The 16,271-nt window shown below is 36.2% G+C and overlaps 1 protein-coding gene across 1 annotated transcript; it reads right to left on the reverse strand.

The window, feature by feature from the left end:
* Positions 1-8,039: 8,039 nt before the first annotated feature.
* LOC127250666 (uncharacterized) lies at positions 8,040-8,908 on the reverse strand. Its single transcript, XM_051274049.1, has 3 exons — positions 8,759-8,908; positions 8,256-8,526; positions 8,040-8,168 (listed from the first exon to the last, which is right to left on the reverse strand). The coding sequence occupies exons 1-3, from the start codon at positions 8,903-8,905 to the stop codon at positions 8,047-8,049; spliced, it is 540 nt and encodes a 179-aa protein (XP_051130006.1). The 5' UTR covers positions 8,906-8,908; the 3' UTR covers positions 8,040-8,046.
* Positions 8,909-16,271: the final 7,363 nt, after the last annotated feature.

Genomic DNA, 16,271 nt, shown 5'->3' on the forward strand with positions numbered 1-16,271 from the left:
GCTATTTTGTCTGTCTCGAGACAAACCAAATTCTGCAATCCCAAATTAAACCAGGGTATACGGCCTAAGTCGCAGTATTATTTGGAAAAAATATTATCCGTTGGATAGATTTATTATAATCTCAAATGAAAGGTTTGAAATTAGAATAAATTACATTCGTTTCAAACGGAAGGTTTGAAATTAGAATAAATTACGATCGTCACAAACGGAAAGTTTGTAATTAGAATCAATTACGAATGCTTCAAACGGTAGGTTTGAATTTAGAATAAATTACATCGATAATTAAGGTCATAATTCTGATCGTAATTGATCATCTGCCATTTTGGCCAAGTGGAGACACCTATATAAAGAGCCTCCCCCTTCATTCTAAACACCAACACCAACAACTCTCTCCTCTCTCTCTCTTCTCTTCTAGCTTTCCGGACACCTCCCCAATTCAGTTCCTCTCTCGCTTTGTTCGCCAGAGCTCCAACGATTAGAGGTGCCACTCTCATTGGAGACGGAAAGAGTTTTATCTTTAGGTTAGAATGCCAACAACCGGAGATACTACCGGGGCGTATCTAATTTTTTGAAAGAGGATCCATCCTCGACTCGGTTTCATGGTAGAATTTATTATCGCAATACCCATATATTCCAACAAAATTTTCCATTCACAAAAAAAGAACTTGCGTAGCGTAATTTTAAGAATGTGGCTATCAGGATAATGGAGATTAAACCATTGTACTCAATTACAAAAGGAGTCACCAAGCAAATATTGATAGATGAGGTAAACACCATATTTATTCTTTTTTGGCTAAATTATGCACAACTCTCAGTAATAACCCAATATTTATTAATCATCACTGAGTTGTACTTGTAGGTGATTTCAACAATAAAGAAAAGACGGCCTAATGATGCTTCTAAGACAATCTATAGACAACAAGATAATGCGAAGCCTTACATTAAGGATAATGATTCGGAATTTTGGAAATGGCAAGTAGTGATGGATTTGATATCCATTTGGTATTTCAACCGCCTAATAGCCCGAATACAAATAAAAATGATTTAGGGTGGTTTAGATCATTGCAGTCTTTACAAGTATCAAAAGTAAGCTACAATGTGGAAGAATTACTAAAAGTTGTTGTCAATTCTTTTAAAGAGCTATCAGACACAACTCTTAACAATATTTTCATGGCATTACAAAGTTGTTTAATGGAGATTCTCAAGTGTCAACATGGCAATGACTAAAAGATACCACATGTGGGCAAAACATCGCTTTCAAAAAATGGTTTACTTCCGACCAATTTGGAAGTAGACCAAGAATTGGTCAAGTTCACATTGAAACAACTCTTCGAGAGTAATAAAGCCGCAGGCATTGAGCAGCTCATCATACTCGTAGAGAAGATGTCTTAGGATTTATGTTTTCTCACGAAAAATTGATGTTTTTATGTGTAGATTAAACTGCTAAATAGGAGTATTTTGTAACTATGGAATACAAGTATGTAAAATCTATTTTTAAAAGGTTTTAAATACTTGTAAACCTTTTTTTGACATAGTGTAATATATGGACATTTATTCATATAGCTCTCAAATTATTGTCATCAATCTACATGTCCACCTTCAGACTTTAAAGTCATCATCAAATAGAATTTGATCTTATGAAACAATTATTGGGTTGACTTAGGGTGTGAAGATCACTCTCATTTAATACATTCATCATCGAGTGATAAAAAGAAAAGTTACCTATAATTAATAGTATCCCATATACTCAAACTCCTAACAAAATCAAACATATAAGTTTCACATAGCATCACATATAAGCACATTGGAGCACATATAAAACATAAGTTCAAGTCATTTCATTTCCGAATGGTAACTGGCAGAACAACCGGTGCCTAGAATAAGTCTAGAACTCCCATTTTTTAGCTTTATTCGAATGATTCCTCCGACCAAAAACAAATTTAATCAATAATTAAACATGTTAATAGGAATAATACACAAATAATGAAGATTTAAGAAAATAGTGAGAAATCAATTTCTAAAATAACAATCAACTACGAATCTTATATTTTTTGTACTTCTTCAACTTCATAGCGAGCTTACTAAGGATTTGAATAAACATCAACAACATCTCGCAAGCTTCAGAGGGCTTTTGGGGTTTACGAAAAAGATACTCCATCCGTCGCCTCTAAGAGTCACATTTACTTTTTGCGTCATTGTACTTAACAAAAAAAATCCTTATATTTTTATAATTTTTTGTACAAATGTCATTCTATTAGTATTATAAGACACTAATGGAAGTATTTTTGTAATTTTTTCTTAATTTGTATTACATTTTGATATAATAATTAATATTCAAATATCAACATGCAAAAAGTAAATTAGACCCTTCAAACTGAACGGAGGTAGTATTTTCTTTCCTTCACCCCCACACTCAACCACTCTTCACCGTCAGACTCCGAATCGATGGCGACTTCGTCATCGACAACGGCGTCATCAAAGCCGAAATCGGAAAATCCAATCGGCAACGGAGGACACAAAAATGCCGAATCCGAATGCTCATCCGGCTCACCTTGAAGATGAGAAGTCATTTCCAAAGTTTTCTGGTCTATTTATAGGCAAAAAGAGCGGCGACGGCAAATTTTTTACAACGAATAAAGCCTAGAAGAAAATAAGAGCTTTAATGAAGAAGAAATAAGAGAGCTGTGACGAGAGAGAGAGAGAGAGAGAGAGAATATTAGAATTAGGGTTATGAGGATGGGTGGATAACAATTAAATGAGGTGGGTAAGATATTAATTGGGGTGTGTGGAATAATTTAATTAATTGGTGTGTATTTTAAATTTGTAATTACAATGACATTTTTGTAAATATTGTGTAAAAGTAAGGATAATTTTATTATATATTGGGAACCACGATTAATAAATAAGGAAATAAGACGATTGTTTTGGGACGGATGAAAATAAAAAAACAAGACCATTGTTTTAGGACAGAGGAAGTATTTCTTTAAAAAAAAAAACAAAGGTTACGAATGTGTTTACTTGTGAGATTTTAGTTTTGAATAGTAAAGTTTTAAATTGAAATCCGTGTTTAATGTGATATGAATATATATTGATGTGATATTTTGAATATAAAACTAAATTTTAATATAAATATAGTAAATAAAAATTAATTTTTTGATTTAATATTTTTTTTAGATAAAACAAAAATGAAATAGCAAAATCATTTCAAAATCTCACAAATAAGTATTTTTAGTATTTAAAAATATTTTGTATTTTTATTCTAGTTATTGAGAATTATAAAAATATTATTAAGTTATTTAACTATATTATTTTATAAGAAAAAATAATATAAATTTAGCTTCGTACCTTTGTATATTTACAAAGAAATAAGACTAAATTTGATGGAAGAGAAAAATATTATTAAAAACAGTGATTATTGGTGTGTGAATTTTTTTTTCCATAAACTCTTACATCACATTTATATCATTATTAATAAATAAATTCAATTTATGTTTCATTTTTCATATTTACTTTTGAATGAATTTTATGTAAAAATGGTATTTACATTAAAAGTTTTATAATAATAATTATTTTTTTTAAAATTCATTCAAAATATAACATATTTAGCATAAAAGAAAAAATAAATTATTTTTATTTTATTTTAATATTTCACTAAATAAAAAGTAATTAAAATAAAAATACATTACAAACATTACACAAATTAATCAAACTAATTAATCGAATTCATAGGGATCAATTGATAGATGAGGAAGAGAACCCAGGACCATCTAATACATCATTTTTTAAACTCCATATAAAAAAAAGAAAAAACTAATTTTATGGGACATAAAGAGTATTATATGATGTAATTTCAAGTTCTATGATTGAAAATATCAATGATTCCTTTAAACTTTCGTATCCCCAAATCCAATTGTTTAGAGTGATATGAAACAAGGCGTGACATCTCAAATTATACTGGAACTATTCTTGCCTTACCATGTATTGTTGGTTTGTTTAAAGGATTGTGCGATATGAGCTTCATCACTTTTGTTGCCTTTTCGACTACTTTTCAATTCAAGAGAGTCGAGGTATCATCCTACATCCATCCCTCTATTCCTTTTACTACCAAACTTCCGCCCAATTATATTATTATTCACTCATATTGAAATTCAATCTGAATTTTTATTTTTGACAAATTCTCATCACCACGTATATTATTTTTATTTTAAAAACTCATTATCTCTTATAATAATAATAATAAAAATGATTTATAATCTAAAAGGTTTTGAAGTTTAAAATTTAACAAAATTTTATCTATAAATTTGACAACAGTAATATTAATTTCTTAAGTTAAATATTTTTGTTTTACCCATTTTCTTTCAATGTCATTTTTTTTAATATTAATAAATATTATTTATAGACAGTTAAAATATATACAAGTAAATAAATTATTGTAGATTTTATAAAAAAAAAGAAATAATTAGTTGAAGGCAATGATTAATAAGAATGTTAAAAAAAATAAGTTGAATATTGATGTAAAATTGATATAGATAAAAGATAAAAAAAAAAATAATAAATAAAGTAATTGAGTAAAATAATTATTACAACACATGCTATAACCTAGCTTAGCTTAGCTTGCTTTCTCGGCTCTTATTCACTGCTCATGTGTTGGACCATTGCACCTGGATGGTGCACTGATAGAAAATAATAATAATAATAATAATAATAATAATAATAATAATAATAAATAAAATTGTGTTTAAAAAGTACGGCTGTGTTTATTTAGGGGGTCCGGACAAATTTGAGTTTGAATTTGATTTTTATTTGAATTTTGAGATGTGTTTGAATTTTGTTGTTTTTTTGTGTTTGAGTTTGGTTGGGGTTTTGGGAGTTTTGATGTGTATTGATTTGATGGATAATGAATAAGATAATATAAATGTATATTAAATTTAATTGATAAAATTTATATTATTTGATTTGATTATAAATTTATATTATACTCAATATATATATTTAAATTTTTATTATAAAAAATTTTATTCTCTACAAAATGACATATATATTGTATATATATTTTTACCATATAATTATTATAAATATTAAATAAATATAATATTTAAAAACATATAAATTAAAAAAAAGAAAAAAGAATGCAGCAAAGGCTGCATTCGGCAAAGGGAATCGGGCTGGTTGGGGAGAAAAACACTGTGTATAGTGTTTGCACAGTATTTTTTCCCAAACCACCTTGCGGGTATAGACCCGTATAATTATGTTATATATATATACTAGAACCCGCTTTTGCGTGGTATACCGCGCGACTATTCTATAATGCAATCTGTTACGTACAAAAAGTAATAATAAAAAGAAAGGAAGCAGGATCTTAAAGGAAGTTATGCACGAAGTCAGGTGGAAAAGAAGAAAAATTTGCGTTGAGCTCCGTTGGTCTGTTCGGTTGTTCTTGGGTCGGTTGGCTGTCGATCGGATCTGGACGTTGGAAGGTCTGCGGTCGGATAGGGAAGTCGGTTGGTCCTCTTTCAGTAGGTCAAGTTGGTGGGTCCGCTGTGGCATAGTCAACTTGGTTGGTCTTCGGTCAGTTCGCAGGTGGGTAGGTCTGTGGTTGAATAATCAGGTTGGTTGGTTAGCGTGTCGGATGGTCTAAAGTTCTGAAAGTCTGCAGGTCGGTGGGTGAGTCGGTTGTACGAGCATGCCGGTTATTCAGCAGTCGGGTAAGCGGGTCGGATGCGATCGGATATGCAAGTCGGTTGGTACGTCGTCGGACGGAGAAAATTCGGTTGCCTGCTAAGTGAACAGTAGGTTGGTCCTACTTTCGGATTTTACCTTTTGTTTATTGGAAAAATACATCAACACTTATATACCCTACAATCTTTAGAGATTTCTAATGTAATTATTCGAATTTAAGGATATTTCTATATATTTGAATTTTACTTTTTGTTTGTTGGATAAATGCATTAACACAATGGAATTATGAATTTATAGTAGTAAGAAATTTGATAAATATATGTAGCCGATAGATATTCAAAATGTTGTACGTACATATCGGATAGTAATATTACAAAAGGTAGGCAGTTTAGTAGTTGGATGTAGTACAGAACAAAAGATATTGTAGAAAAGCTTCACAACTATTTTTTGGATTCTTTCGGTGGAGCGACCGAATTCTTGTTCGTTGACACTTCATCCTTTGATTTGTGATCATTGATTGATTGCAACTCATTGAATAGTGGCAGCAAGTTCTTTGCATGTTTACCTAAATAATGTTTTTTGTATAAGTATAGTTGAAACTATGAAATTGTACCTATGTTTATTATTTTATATTGTTGGGATGATATATTGTTGTTCTTACCAGGAACAGATGATTTTAAGGTATTAGTTGTGCAGGTTGCTTTCTTCTGCATTTCAGGTGTTATCCCAGTGTGTTTGTGTACAATAGGGTGGTTCTTTGACAATGTTTCTTGGGCAGCAATTTCCTTATCTGTACATGAATATTATTTGTTATATAAATGAGTAGTATATAATTACACCATAAGATGTATTAGTCATAGTTGTTTTAATGATAATGTAATGTACCTTTGTTTTCTTTGGTAGCAGACATAAGTGTGTAAGTATGTGTTTCTATTTGGGATGCTGCAGCGGCCTTTTTCTTTATGTGAAAGAGGTATGATTGGTTTTGAAGTTCTTGATTGCGCAGATTGCATAGTGAAATGATTTCCTGTGTAATATACATATATATATAATGAGACAGTATAGTACTTTGATGAAATATTTAAAGTATAACCTGTTGTCCTAGTTCATTCGACTCTGGTATGTCAAAGTTCAGAATTTGTTGCGCTATATTGTCATAAGCAACGCAGGTAATTGATCTTGTCTGATCAACAATCTGTAAGCGCAGAATTGACCTGTTTGTACATGTGTATTGTTACGTGTATATAAATATATATCAAATTTTCAATGTGTATAAAGTAAAATAAGTAGACTTTCTTACTTTTGCTCCGACGATTGGACATATTTGCACCTTAAACAAAAAAACTGCCGTGTTATTGGGGCTGGAGTTGATGTGTAACACTTATCGCAGACGTTGTAGTGGAGTTGCACTTTCTTATCCACTTTGATTGACAAACATCCCTTGATTTTGTACTCACCTTGCTATATCAGGCAAGTTTTTGTTTACTTTATGATGTTTTATTTGTATATAAACAAATATACATTATAAATAACTCACGCGAGTAGATTGTGACATGGTTGCAATTGTTGAGAGAGTTACTACAGCTAGCGGGCTTCCTTTGGCTGTGTTGAAGTATGGTTTTTGGATTACAAGTTCATCAATGCATACTTTATTATTGAGTTTCCTGTGATGTAAAATGTTTTGAATTAAAATGAAATTTTTAATTGATTTTCAATGGGAGTGTAGTGTTGTGATATAAAAAATATAAAATATTGATTTGATATAGAAAAAATTACCAGCTCAATAGATGGTTAGCTTCAGGATATGGAGGATCAATAATAAAATTTGCCATGGAAATTGCAGATAACGAAATACCTTGACATGCGAATATAGAATCAAATGAAGTGAAATGGTAATTAGGTGGACTACGATACAAGTATTGACAATAATTTATATATGTTGAGTCAAATAAGATTGATGCATAAACTACCTGTATATAATGTTGCTTTCAGGTAGAGGGCCGCAATGATAGGTCTTTCCTTCACAATGGATGTGAAGTATTTTCTTTCAGCGTCCACCAATTCATTTCATAAGGTCAGTTTTGTCGGTAGCAATCTATTATGCATGAAAATTAATGGAAAAAACTGTGTGAAGAACATATGCTACTATGAATTTGGTAAATTTAGTCTACTATTAAAAGAAGTCGAATACAAATGGAAGCTGATAAAAATTTAGTATATTTATTTCTAAATATAGTTGTTAGGCATAATTATTGACATAACTTCTTTTAGAAGAAATAAATTGTGATTAAAGATGAATACATACATTGATGTGAAAAAGGTGATAAAAATATAATGATACTAAAATATCTCTACTTGAATCTATGCTTACTCCTCAGTTACGATTACAATCTCTTGAACACGATCTCCTATAATGTTGGAAGAGGTCGGTTGTTGACGTTTGTTTCTTTGCTTTTGTTCTGCAACATCTATCAGTACACCGATCACATCTGTTTGATATGTATCATATATTAGGTATAAATGCAAAAATATGGACAAGCAAATGAATTATAGCCTAAACATAATAGCAGTTATACCGATGTACTCATTTGTTGCTAGGCAATCACCAATGCATGAGAGCTTTTTGAAAGATGGCTTTCCAGTTAGAGAAGATATGGCATTAGTTTCGACAGGAACGATGCTGCATTGTCTGTTGAGATAGAGCTGGATTTCAGAGTTGAAGTTTGGTAGATCCGTCTTGTAGTCTTTGCCTTGTTTAGCTAATATCTCGTAGGTCTTAAAGAGTTTTAAACAATGATCATATGCTTCCATGTCCGCAGAAAAGACATACGTCATGAGTTTGGTGCCCTACAAAATAAGTAAATAAGATAGTTAACCCCGAAAAAAGTAATTAGTAATGTATAAAATTGATTGATCAATTTTCTTCTACTATAAAATAACTAATAATAAATTATTAGCATAATAAATATGATTAATTTTAAATTCTATTCAATATTAGATAAAGTATATTAAATGTAAAATTTAGATAGTAGTATATAAATTCAATCAATTATTTTTATAAGTAGGATTGTTTGAATACCTGTGTGTCAACAAAGACGTATCGTCTGTAGGGCTTTCCACTGGTCTTGGCTGTTCTGATAGCGGACATTTCTACGAGTAACGCATGGACTGTCCATTTTCTATTTTCCATGGTTAAATCAGTTATGGGTGTTATGTCGTTAGCCATTGGCTTGTAGTGATTAGCAGTAAGGAGAATTGATGGAAGAGTGATGAACCGTGTGAAAAAGAAAAGCTAAGGAAGAATGTAGCACATATTAAAAGTCAATCTTGTTTTTATAATTAAATGGATGTTGTTGGCGTGTTACTGTGTTAGAGTGGTTGCTGTGTTAGAGTGGAAACTTTTATGTAAGAAGTGATAGAAGTTAGTGAGTGACACCCTTTTTATGTAAGAAGTGATAGAAGTTAGTGAGTGACACATTTTTTTATGTAAGAAGTGATAGTAGTTAGTGAGTGGCTGGTTCTATGTGTTTATTTTGGTCAGGTAGATTGACTCTAGTAGATATAGTTACGTATGTAGATTAACTTTGTAGCTGAATTTAAGGTAAGGGATGTGATTGCAGTTAGTATTTTTGTAAATTGTGTGTTTATTTAAATGATTGGTTGTATCAGAGTCTGGTTTTTTGGGTATTCATTATCATAAATGCAATACTTTTTTTTTTTATTTCAACCATTATTATTATTATTATTATTATTATTGGGCAGAAAAAATAATAATAATAATAATTAATAACCGTAGTACGATTGTGGATGGGTCTGAATATAAGCTAAACGGCTCAGAGGTCGGTTGAAAAAGGAAGTCTACCGAAGATGGAGATGGAATGGTACGCAGTCGGATAGGCAAGTCAGTTGCTTTGGAGTCTGACAAAAGAAAGTTGGTCCGTTGGTCTATAGTTCGACGAAAGTAAGTTGGTTAGTTGGCCCACGGACGGGCAAAGGTAAGACGGTATGGTAGTAGAGTCAAAAGGAGGTCGGTTGGACCAGTCGTCCATCTAAGGAGATAATGCGAGCAGAGGATTCTGTTTCGTCGTCGGTTGATCCACGGTTGGTTGGTTCTCAGTCGGCTGATCGGGGGTCGGTTGGTTCTCAGTCGTTTAAATAGGTCAGATGGTCGACAGTCGGTTGAGCAAATCGGGCGGTCCGCGGTCGGTCGAGTCGGACGACACGGAGATCGGCTGATATGGTGGTCGGTTAATGCCGACTTCGGAGTAAGTCAGTTCGTGCGAAGAAGAATGGGACGACCGGTACGTGGTCGGACAAGAGGAAAAGACCGACAGAAGGATAAAACGGCCCATACGGAGGTTGGCCGAAGAAAGGTCTGTTAATTGGTCGCCCATATTTGTGAACAGTAGTTCAGTCGCTTGATTGTAGCGACCAATAAATCCTCTGGAGGAATGGTTGTTCGGCCATTTCAAGGCGACGTATGGTGGTCGCTTGTTTATGCGACCAATGAATCATCTGGACGAATGGTTGTTTAGCTGATTGAAGTGACCAGATGGTGGTTGCTTGATTGGGCGACCAATGATTCGTTTGCTTTAGAAAGATGAGAAATTAATTATATAAATATATATTTTTTATATCTGTGTAACGAACGAATTTTCAACAATATATATTTTCTTTAGATAATATTTTTTTTCTATTTTATTAAAAAATGATTATGTACAAGATCATATATATACTTAATTAGTCGGATGAAAAGGAGAAGAAACGTCCGGTAGGTAGTCGTTTGGGATACAATGATGAGAGAAAAAATATAATAAATTATATAAATTTATATTTTTTATATTTGTGGAACCAACGAATTTAAAAAATATATATATTTTTCTTTCGATAATTTTTTTTTTCTATTTTGTTAAAAAATTATTTTTTACAAGATGATATATATACTGAATTGGTCGGATGACAAGGAGGAGAACCGTCCGTTAGGTAGTCGGTTGAGATAAAAAAATGAGGGAAAGAAATATAATAAATTATATAATAGATATTTGTTACGTACAAAAAATAATAATATTAATGATAATGTAGCAGGGTTTGAAAGGAGGTTGGTTATAGCAAGGTTGGTCCAAAGAAGGTCGGACAAGGAAGATGAGACGGACGATAAGGAGGTCGGGCCTATTGAGGTCGGTCGAAAGAGTTAGTTTTTCGCCTGGTAGGATCTGAACAGGCGTTTCTCTTGAATGGGCCCCCTAGAAACTTTCATTTGTTAGATTTTATTTGTGGGTCCGATTAGTTAGATTATCACCATACGCCGAAAGAAACCCTAAATTATTTAACAATTTGGCTTTTCCCGCAGGACTCCCTGCCGTCATTTCTCGATCAATGTGAGATGTGATTTGTTGAGGGAGTCAGATGATTATTACGGTGTTTAATTTGGGGTTTTTGCAGAAAAACCTTACTTAAATCCCCTTCGTCTTCATCTTCTTCCTTACGCGTTCTAATTGCTTTTCTGCTTTTGCGATCCAATACTTTCTCTTGGTCTTTTCGCGCTTTGCTGTTTTCAACCATGGCTAACCAGTACGTCCCAGCTCTACCTTTTGATGGTTCATATCCAGAAATCCCTTTTGTTTCTTCTGCTGTTCTTACTCCCACTGTTCGTCCTTATTGTACATCTTCTGAGGATGCTGTTCGTATGAAGAGTATTATCTGTTCTGTAACTCCCTTAGCTATTAACAGCCCTGATTTCAAACCCGAACGCATTAATGATCATATTAAAACACATCTTACCGATCCCAAAGATGCCTTTCGTTCTTGGTATTCGAGGCTATATCCCGTTTTTCATGAACAATGGCAACGGCAAGGGATTGATAAGGCCATTTTTCTAGCGACTCAACCGTTGTATCTTCACGACAAAGTTCTTTTTGCTATGGCTGCCTTTTGGAATGCCCAATTGGGTGTTTTCCTTCTCCCAACTGGCCCCATGGGCCCAACTCTGATGGATGTGGCTATGATTGCCCACCTCCCCGTGGTTGGTGACGACCTTGTCCTTGGGTCGTTGGATGGGCAAGAACCAGCGCCCGACCATGAAGGCTGGTCGCTTGCGCGCATACCTGAGAGGGAACGCAGCTGGACCTACTTTGTCCTCTGCTTTCGGGGTACAGAGGGTTCTCCAGTAAATGCCTTGGAGCACACCGCTTTTCTGCTGTTCTGGCTATGCAGGTATAGAATTTCCTCTATGTAATTCATTTTTTATATATTTGTTTTTATGTTGAACCTTCTTTTCTGCTCCTTTCTTCAGATATATAATTCTTTCTCCCTCAAAATCAATCTTGACCTCGCAACTTGACTTAGCCATCCACTTAGCCACTGGTCGCTTCTTTTCTTTAGGGACCCTCTTTTTGGCCAATTTGTATGAGGGGTTATCCAGAGTTAGCGACCGTCTAGTAGATACGAAGAGGGCGGACACAACTGCGTCTGGTCCTTTTTGGTTTTTGTAGCTTTGGCTGAGACTCTATTTTCCGAACGCCTTTTGTGGTCGGTGCCCATTACCCCGAACCCTCGTAGATCTCTTGGTTTAGCCCTTGCTCAGCTAACTCCAAACTCTTCCAGTCTTTCTCTTTCTGACCGTGTAATTTCGGCTATTCTTTCGGGCGACCGTAGTAACTCAAAATTTTTTATCTATGAGCTTTACGTTCAGTATCTTACTGAATGTTTTTGGCCTTATTCAGAAACCAATTACCCCTTGTCGTATCCAGACCCTTTGCCTCACCCGAGCTATCCTCATTCTTGGGACTCAGCTCTTAAACCACGGTCCCTTTCTTCTAGTCCCAAGTTTGATAAGAGAAACCGTAAGTCTTTTCATACTTTTAACTATCAGCCGCAATTTTTGTCTTGACAGTTCGGCTGCTGTCAAGGTTTACCGGGTCCACTCGCCCGTCCACACCTAATAACTCAGAGCCCCGACGGGCGAGTTACCCCTTCTTTGATTTCACCTTATCTCTCCCAGCTGATTTCTTACATAGCTTCCAACTCCTACCTTCCTTTCCGCCGTGACCCCAAGACGGTGGAAACCTTTCCGTCTTGGTGGTCGGATACTTGGGCAGTGGTGGCCCCTTCAACTGACCAATTGCTGGCGATATTAACCCCTCCTCCAGCACTTGCTTTGGGGTCACGAACTCTTGCCACGGTCATGAGGAGCAAACGGGTGGCTCCCGCAGAAGGCCCCAGCGCTCCAAGGAGGAAAAGAGCCGCCCGACCGAAGGCCACCACACGACCGGTATATGATCGGTAGGCGGTAGAGGATTATTTGGTGGCCCTACCTGTGGACCCAATCTGGATGCCTGCCAATGTGCGGCGATACATGGGTAAGTATAAATGGTAACCTTAATTCTGTTTTTTCTTCAATTTATTTTTGACAAGGTTTTTCCTTAGACTCGCTTGCTGAGAAACCAGCCGACCAGACTGCCGAACATGAAACAGATAGGTCGGTTGATCCAGCATGCGCCAACGTAACCGATCAGCCAACCACCCGACCAACTACGTTGGCATCTGCCCTACCAGCTGCTTTGCGAAGCGATTCAATATCCGTCCCCGAGGTAATCCCCCCAAAGTCTTTCATTTCTCGTAATTATGGTTTCTAACTTTACCTCTTTACCTGCGCGCAGGCAACTTCTTTCCCGATTGCAGCCCGGAGTGGTGAACAATTGGGCGGTATACCGAAGGAGCTGCCCCTGATGCGTCTTGACAAGGACCCGACGTTGAGGCAGATGTCTTCATCCACCTCTTCCCAGTCTGAACCGGAAATGCCGGTCGGCCAAAGGTCCGTCAATCCATCGGCGGGACCGTCAGTGATTCGTCGGGAAGAGGACCCGACGGTCATGGTGATTGCCTCATCGACATCTACCCTTCCTCAGCCGCCTGTGCTCCCGGTGAGCATTTAGCATGTTGTGAGATAATGTTTCGTATCTAGAGTCTAACTTATATTCCTTATCTCAGGGACGTGCGGCAGCTGATCCGGTGGTCGAACCACCGATCACTGAACAACAACCGCCGGCGGTCCCTGACCTGGTTCAACCGAACGCAGAACCAGGACCGCCGATCCTTGCATCAGTCCAAGCAGACCCTGAACCAGTCCAAGCAAACCCTGAACCAGTCCAAGCAGACCCTGTACCATCCAACACTTTGAAGCAGTCGACGTCTCTTCTTCAGAGTCGGGCGACCCTTCTGTTAATCAGAGCAGCGAAGCCGTGGTTAGTATTTTTCTTTGTTTTCATCCCCGTATGCTAATCGCAATTGTCTTTGACTTGACGTTTTACATTTTTAGGGTTCTGAGCCAGGCTTCACAGGTCCTCTGCCCGCAGCCGCCGAATCGGTTGGTCAGATGAGGAACCTTTCTGGCCCTGCCCCACTAACTCCGGTTTTGCTAACTCCTTCTGAAGCTACGGCTGTCCTCCACCAGGTAACGTCCATATAACTCCATTACCTTATTTTAACTTATGAATCTTTAATCACTGTGAGGTAGTTGAACAGGCAACTCGTGAGCTTAGTTTCCTGAGCAAAGTGCCATTAGTGGGATATGCCCGACTAGTAGTACTGCGCTGCGTCGATGTTTCGTTGGCTGATCTGAGCTCTGAAGATGTAAACTCTCTACTTCAGGTGGTTGTTGATTTATTGGTGCAGACTCCTACTGAGTTTGTCGTGGCACCAATTCTCAGTCGGATGATGGAAAGGATCATTGAACTTCTCAGCCCATTCCTGACATTGCAACCATTGAGGCGTCTCTGTCAAAGGCGACAGCGGTACTGAATGAAGCTTCTAGTAGGTTGACTGAACACCAGCAAGTGCGCCATCATTTGAGAGCTGAAATCTCTCAGAAAATGAAGGAACTCGAGAACCTTCAGAAACAACTGGAGTCATTAGAAGGCTGCATTCAGGAAGATGGTCACCTGGTGGAGGAGCAACGCCAGACTTGCGCCAGCCTGCATGACCAACTCCAAGCCAGTACTCGGTCAAGGATGATCCAGGAGCACGAAAGTGCCGTCTATCAAAGAAGAATGGCGCGCACTGAACAGAAATGGGCGGACCTAGTAACCGCCTTCAAAGCGCTTCTTATGTAATGTGTGTTGTCGCATTTTTATGTAACAAATGTAAACATTACCTTAAATTTCTGTAAAGTATAAATATAATATTCGTACAAAGATATATTAAATAATATAACTGTTGATGCAGTTTTTCAACAATAAAAAGTAAAATTCGAAAATAGAAAAATATCTCCCTGAGATTAGGGATTTCAAAGTAATGTAGAATACTAAAATTGTTACGTATGAAATTTTGAATTATGTTAAAAAGCTTAGGGTAAAAAGAAAAATGGGTCTAGGAATGCACTTGATCAAACTGGCGGAGGGGCCCTGTTGGAAAATCAGGAATAATAGATATATTTCTAAGGAAATTGCGGGTCGGAAAGGTCGGAAGGTCGGAAGGTCCGCAGGGCGGAAGGTCCTCATGTCAGGAGGTCCGGAAGTCGGGAAGTTCGCAGGTCGGAAGGTCCCCACGTCAGGACGTTCGCAGGTCGGAAGGTGCTCCGTTCGGGAGGTCCTCCGGTCTGGAGATACCCAGGTCGGAGCTCTGCAGGTCGGTAAGTGCTCAGGTCGGAAGGTCCCCAGGTCTTGAGGTCCCCAGGTCGGGAAATCCTCAGGTCGGAAGGTCCTCGGAACGGAAAGTCCGTAGGTGGAAAGGTCATCAGGTCGGAAAATGCTGAGGTCGGGCGGTTTGTAAGTCGGGAGATTTGCAGTCGGATCAATAAGGCGGAAAGTTTGCGGTTGGTCCAGGGAGTTAGATATTGTAGAAAGTGAGAATGACACTGTGGTCGGTTGAGGACACGTGTCGACAGGAGAAGGGTTGGCAGACCAACCAACTGTGGTCCCAAACACAGAGCAACCGACTGCTGTCCCGACTACAGAGCAACCGACCGGCTCTATTTGTCTTATCTCCTTACATGGACAGACTGTCCTCTACACGAACCTTCGCGTCTGTCCATACTTCTTCCTTGCCCGACCTTCGTTTTCATAGACATCTGCGCCTGTCCAACATTTTTTTTCCCGACTTGTGGGCCGTTTGGCTTATATCCTGACTGATCCAACATCCTACTGCCATTATTTATTATTATTATTATTATTATTATTTTTTATGCTCAACAATAATTATATTTTATATTTCTTCTTTATAATTTTTATTTTACTTTTTATTTATATTATCTTATATAAAGATATTGGATAATATAATATTGTTCATTATATATTATTTGAAATTAAATTTATATATTTATTAATTGAATACAAATTTCAATGATAGATTCAATTAAAATTAATTTCGTATTTTATATTTTTATTTTTATTTTATTTCAATAGTTTAATAATAAATATAGTTAATTATTTTAATTATTGTCAAATAAAAATTAACATTTAAATATACATGTATAATGTAATATTATTTTAGAAATAGTTATCATTTATAGTTGATTAATTAATTTCTAAATATTTTAATTATGTATGCACTCGTGCATAGCACGGGTTGAAATGATAGTTATTTTAATTATTATT

Source organism: Andrographis paniculata, unplaced genomic scaffold (genome assembly GCF_009805555.1).
Source record: "Andrographis paniculata isolate CXL003 unplaced genomic scaffold, ASM980555v1 Contig37END, whole genome shotgun sequence".
In the NCBI taxonomy this organism is placed as follows: Eukaryota; Viridiplantae; Streptophyta; class Magnoliopsida; order Lamiales; family Acanthaceae; genus Andrographis; species Andrographis paniculata.

What these genes read in the sequence shown, in the direction of transcription:
- LOC127250666 (XM_051274049.1), bottom strand. Translation starts at nt 8,905, where the DNA reads ATGGCTAACGACATAACACCCATAACTGATTTAACCATGGAAAATAGA. An exon ending in ACGTCTTTGTTGACACACAG is followed by an intron (nt 8,527 to 8,758) that starts GTATTCAAACAA and finishes CTTATTTTGTAG; the next exon opens with GGCACCAAACTCATGACGTA. An exon ending in AGCAACAAATGAGTACATCG is followed by an intron (nt 8,169 to 8,255) that starts GTATAACTGCTA and finishes CATATCAAACAG; the next exon opens with ATGTGATCGGTGTACTGATA.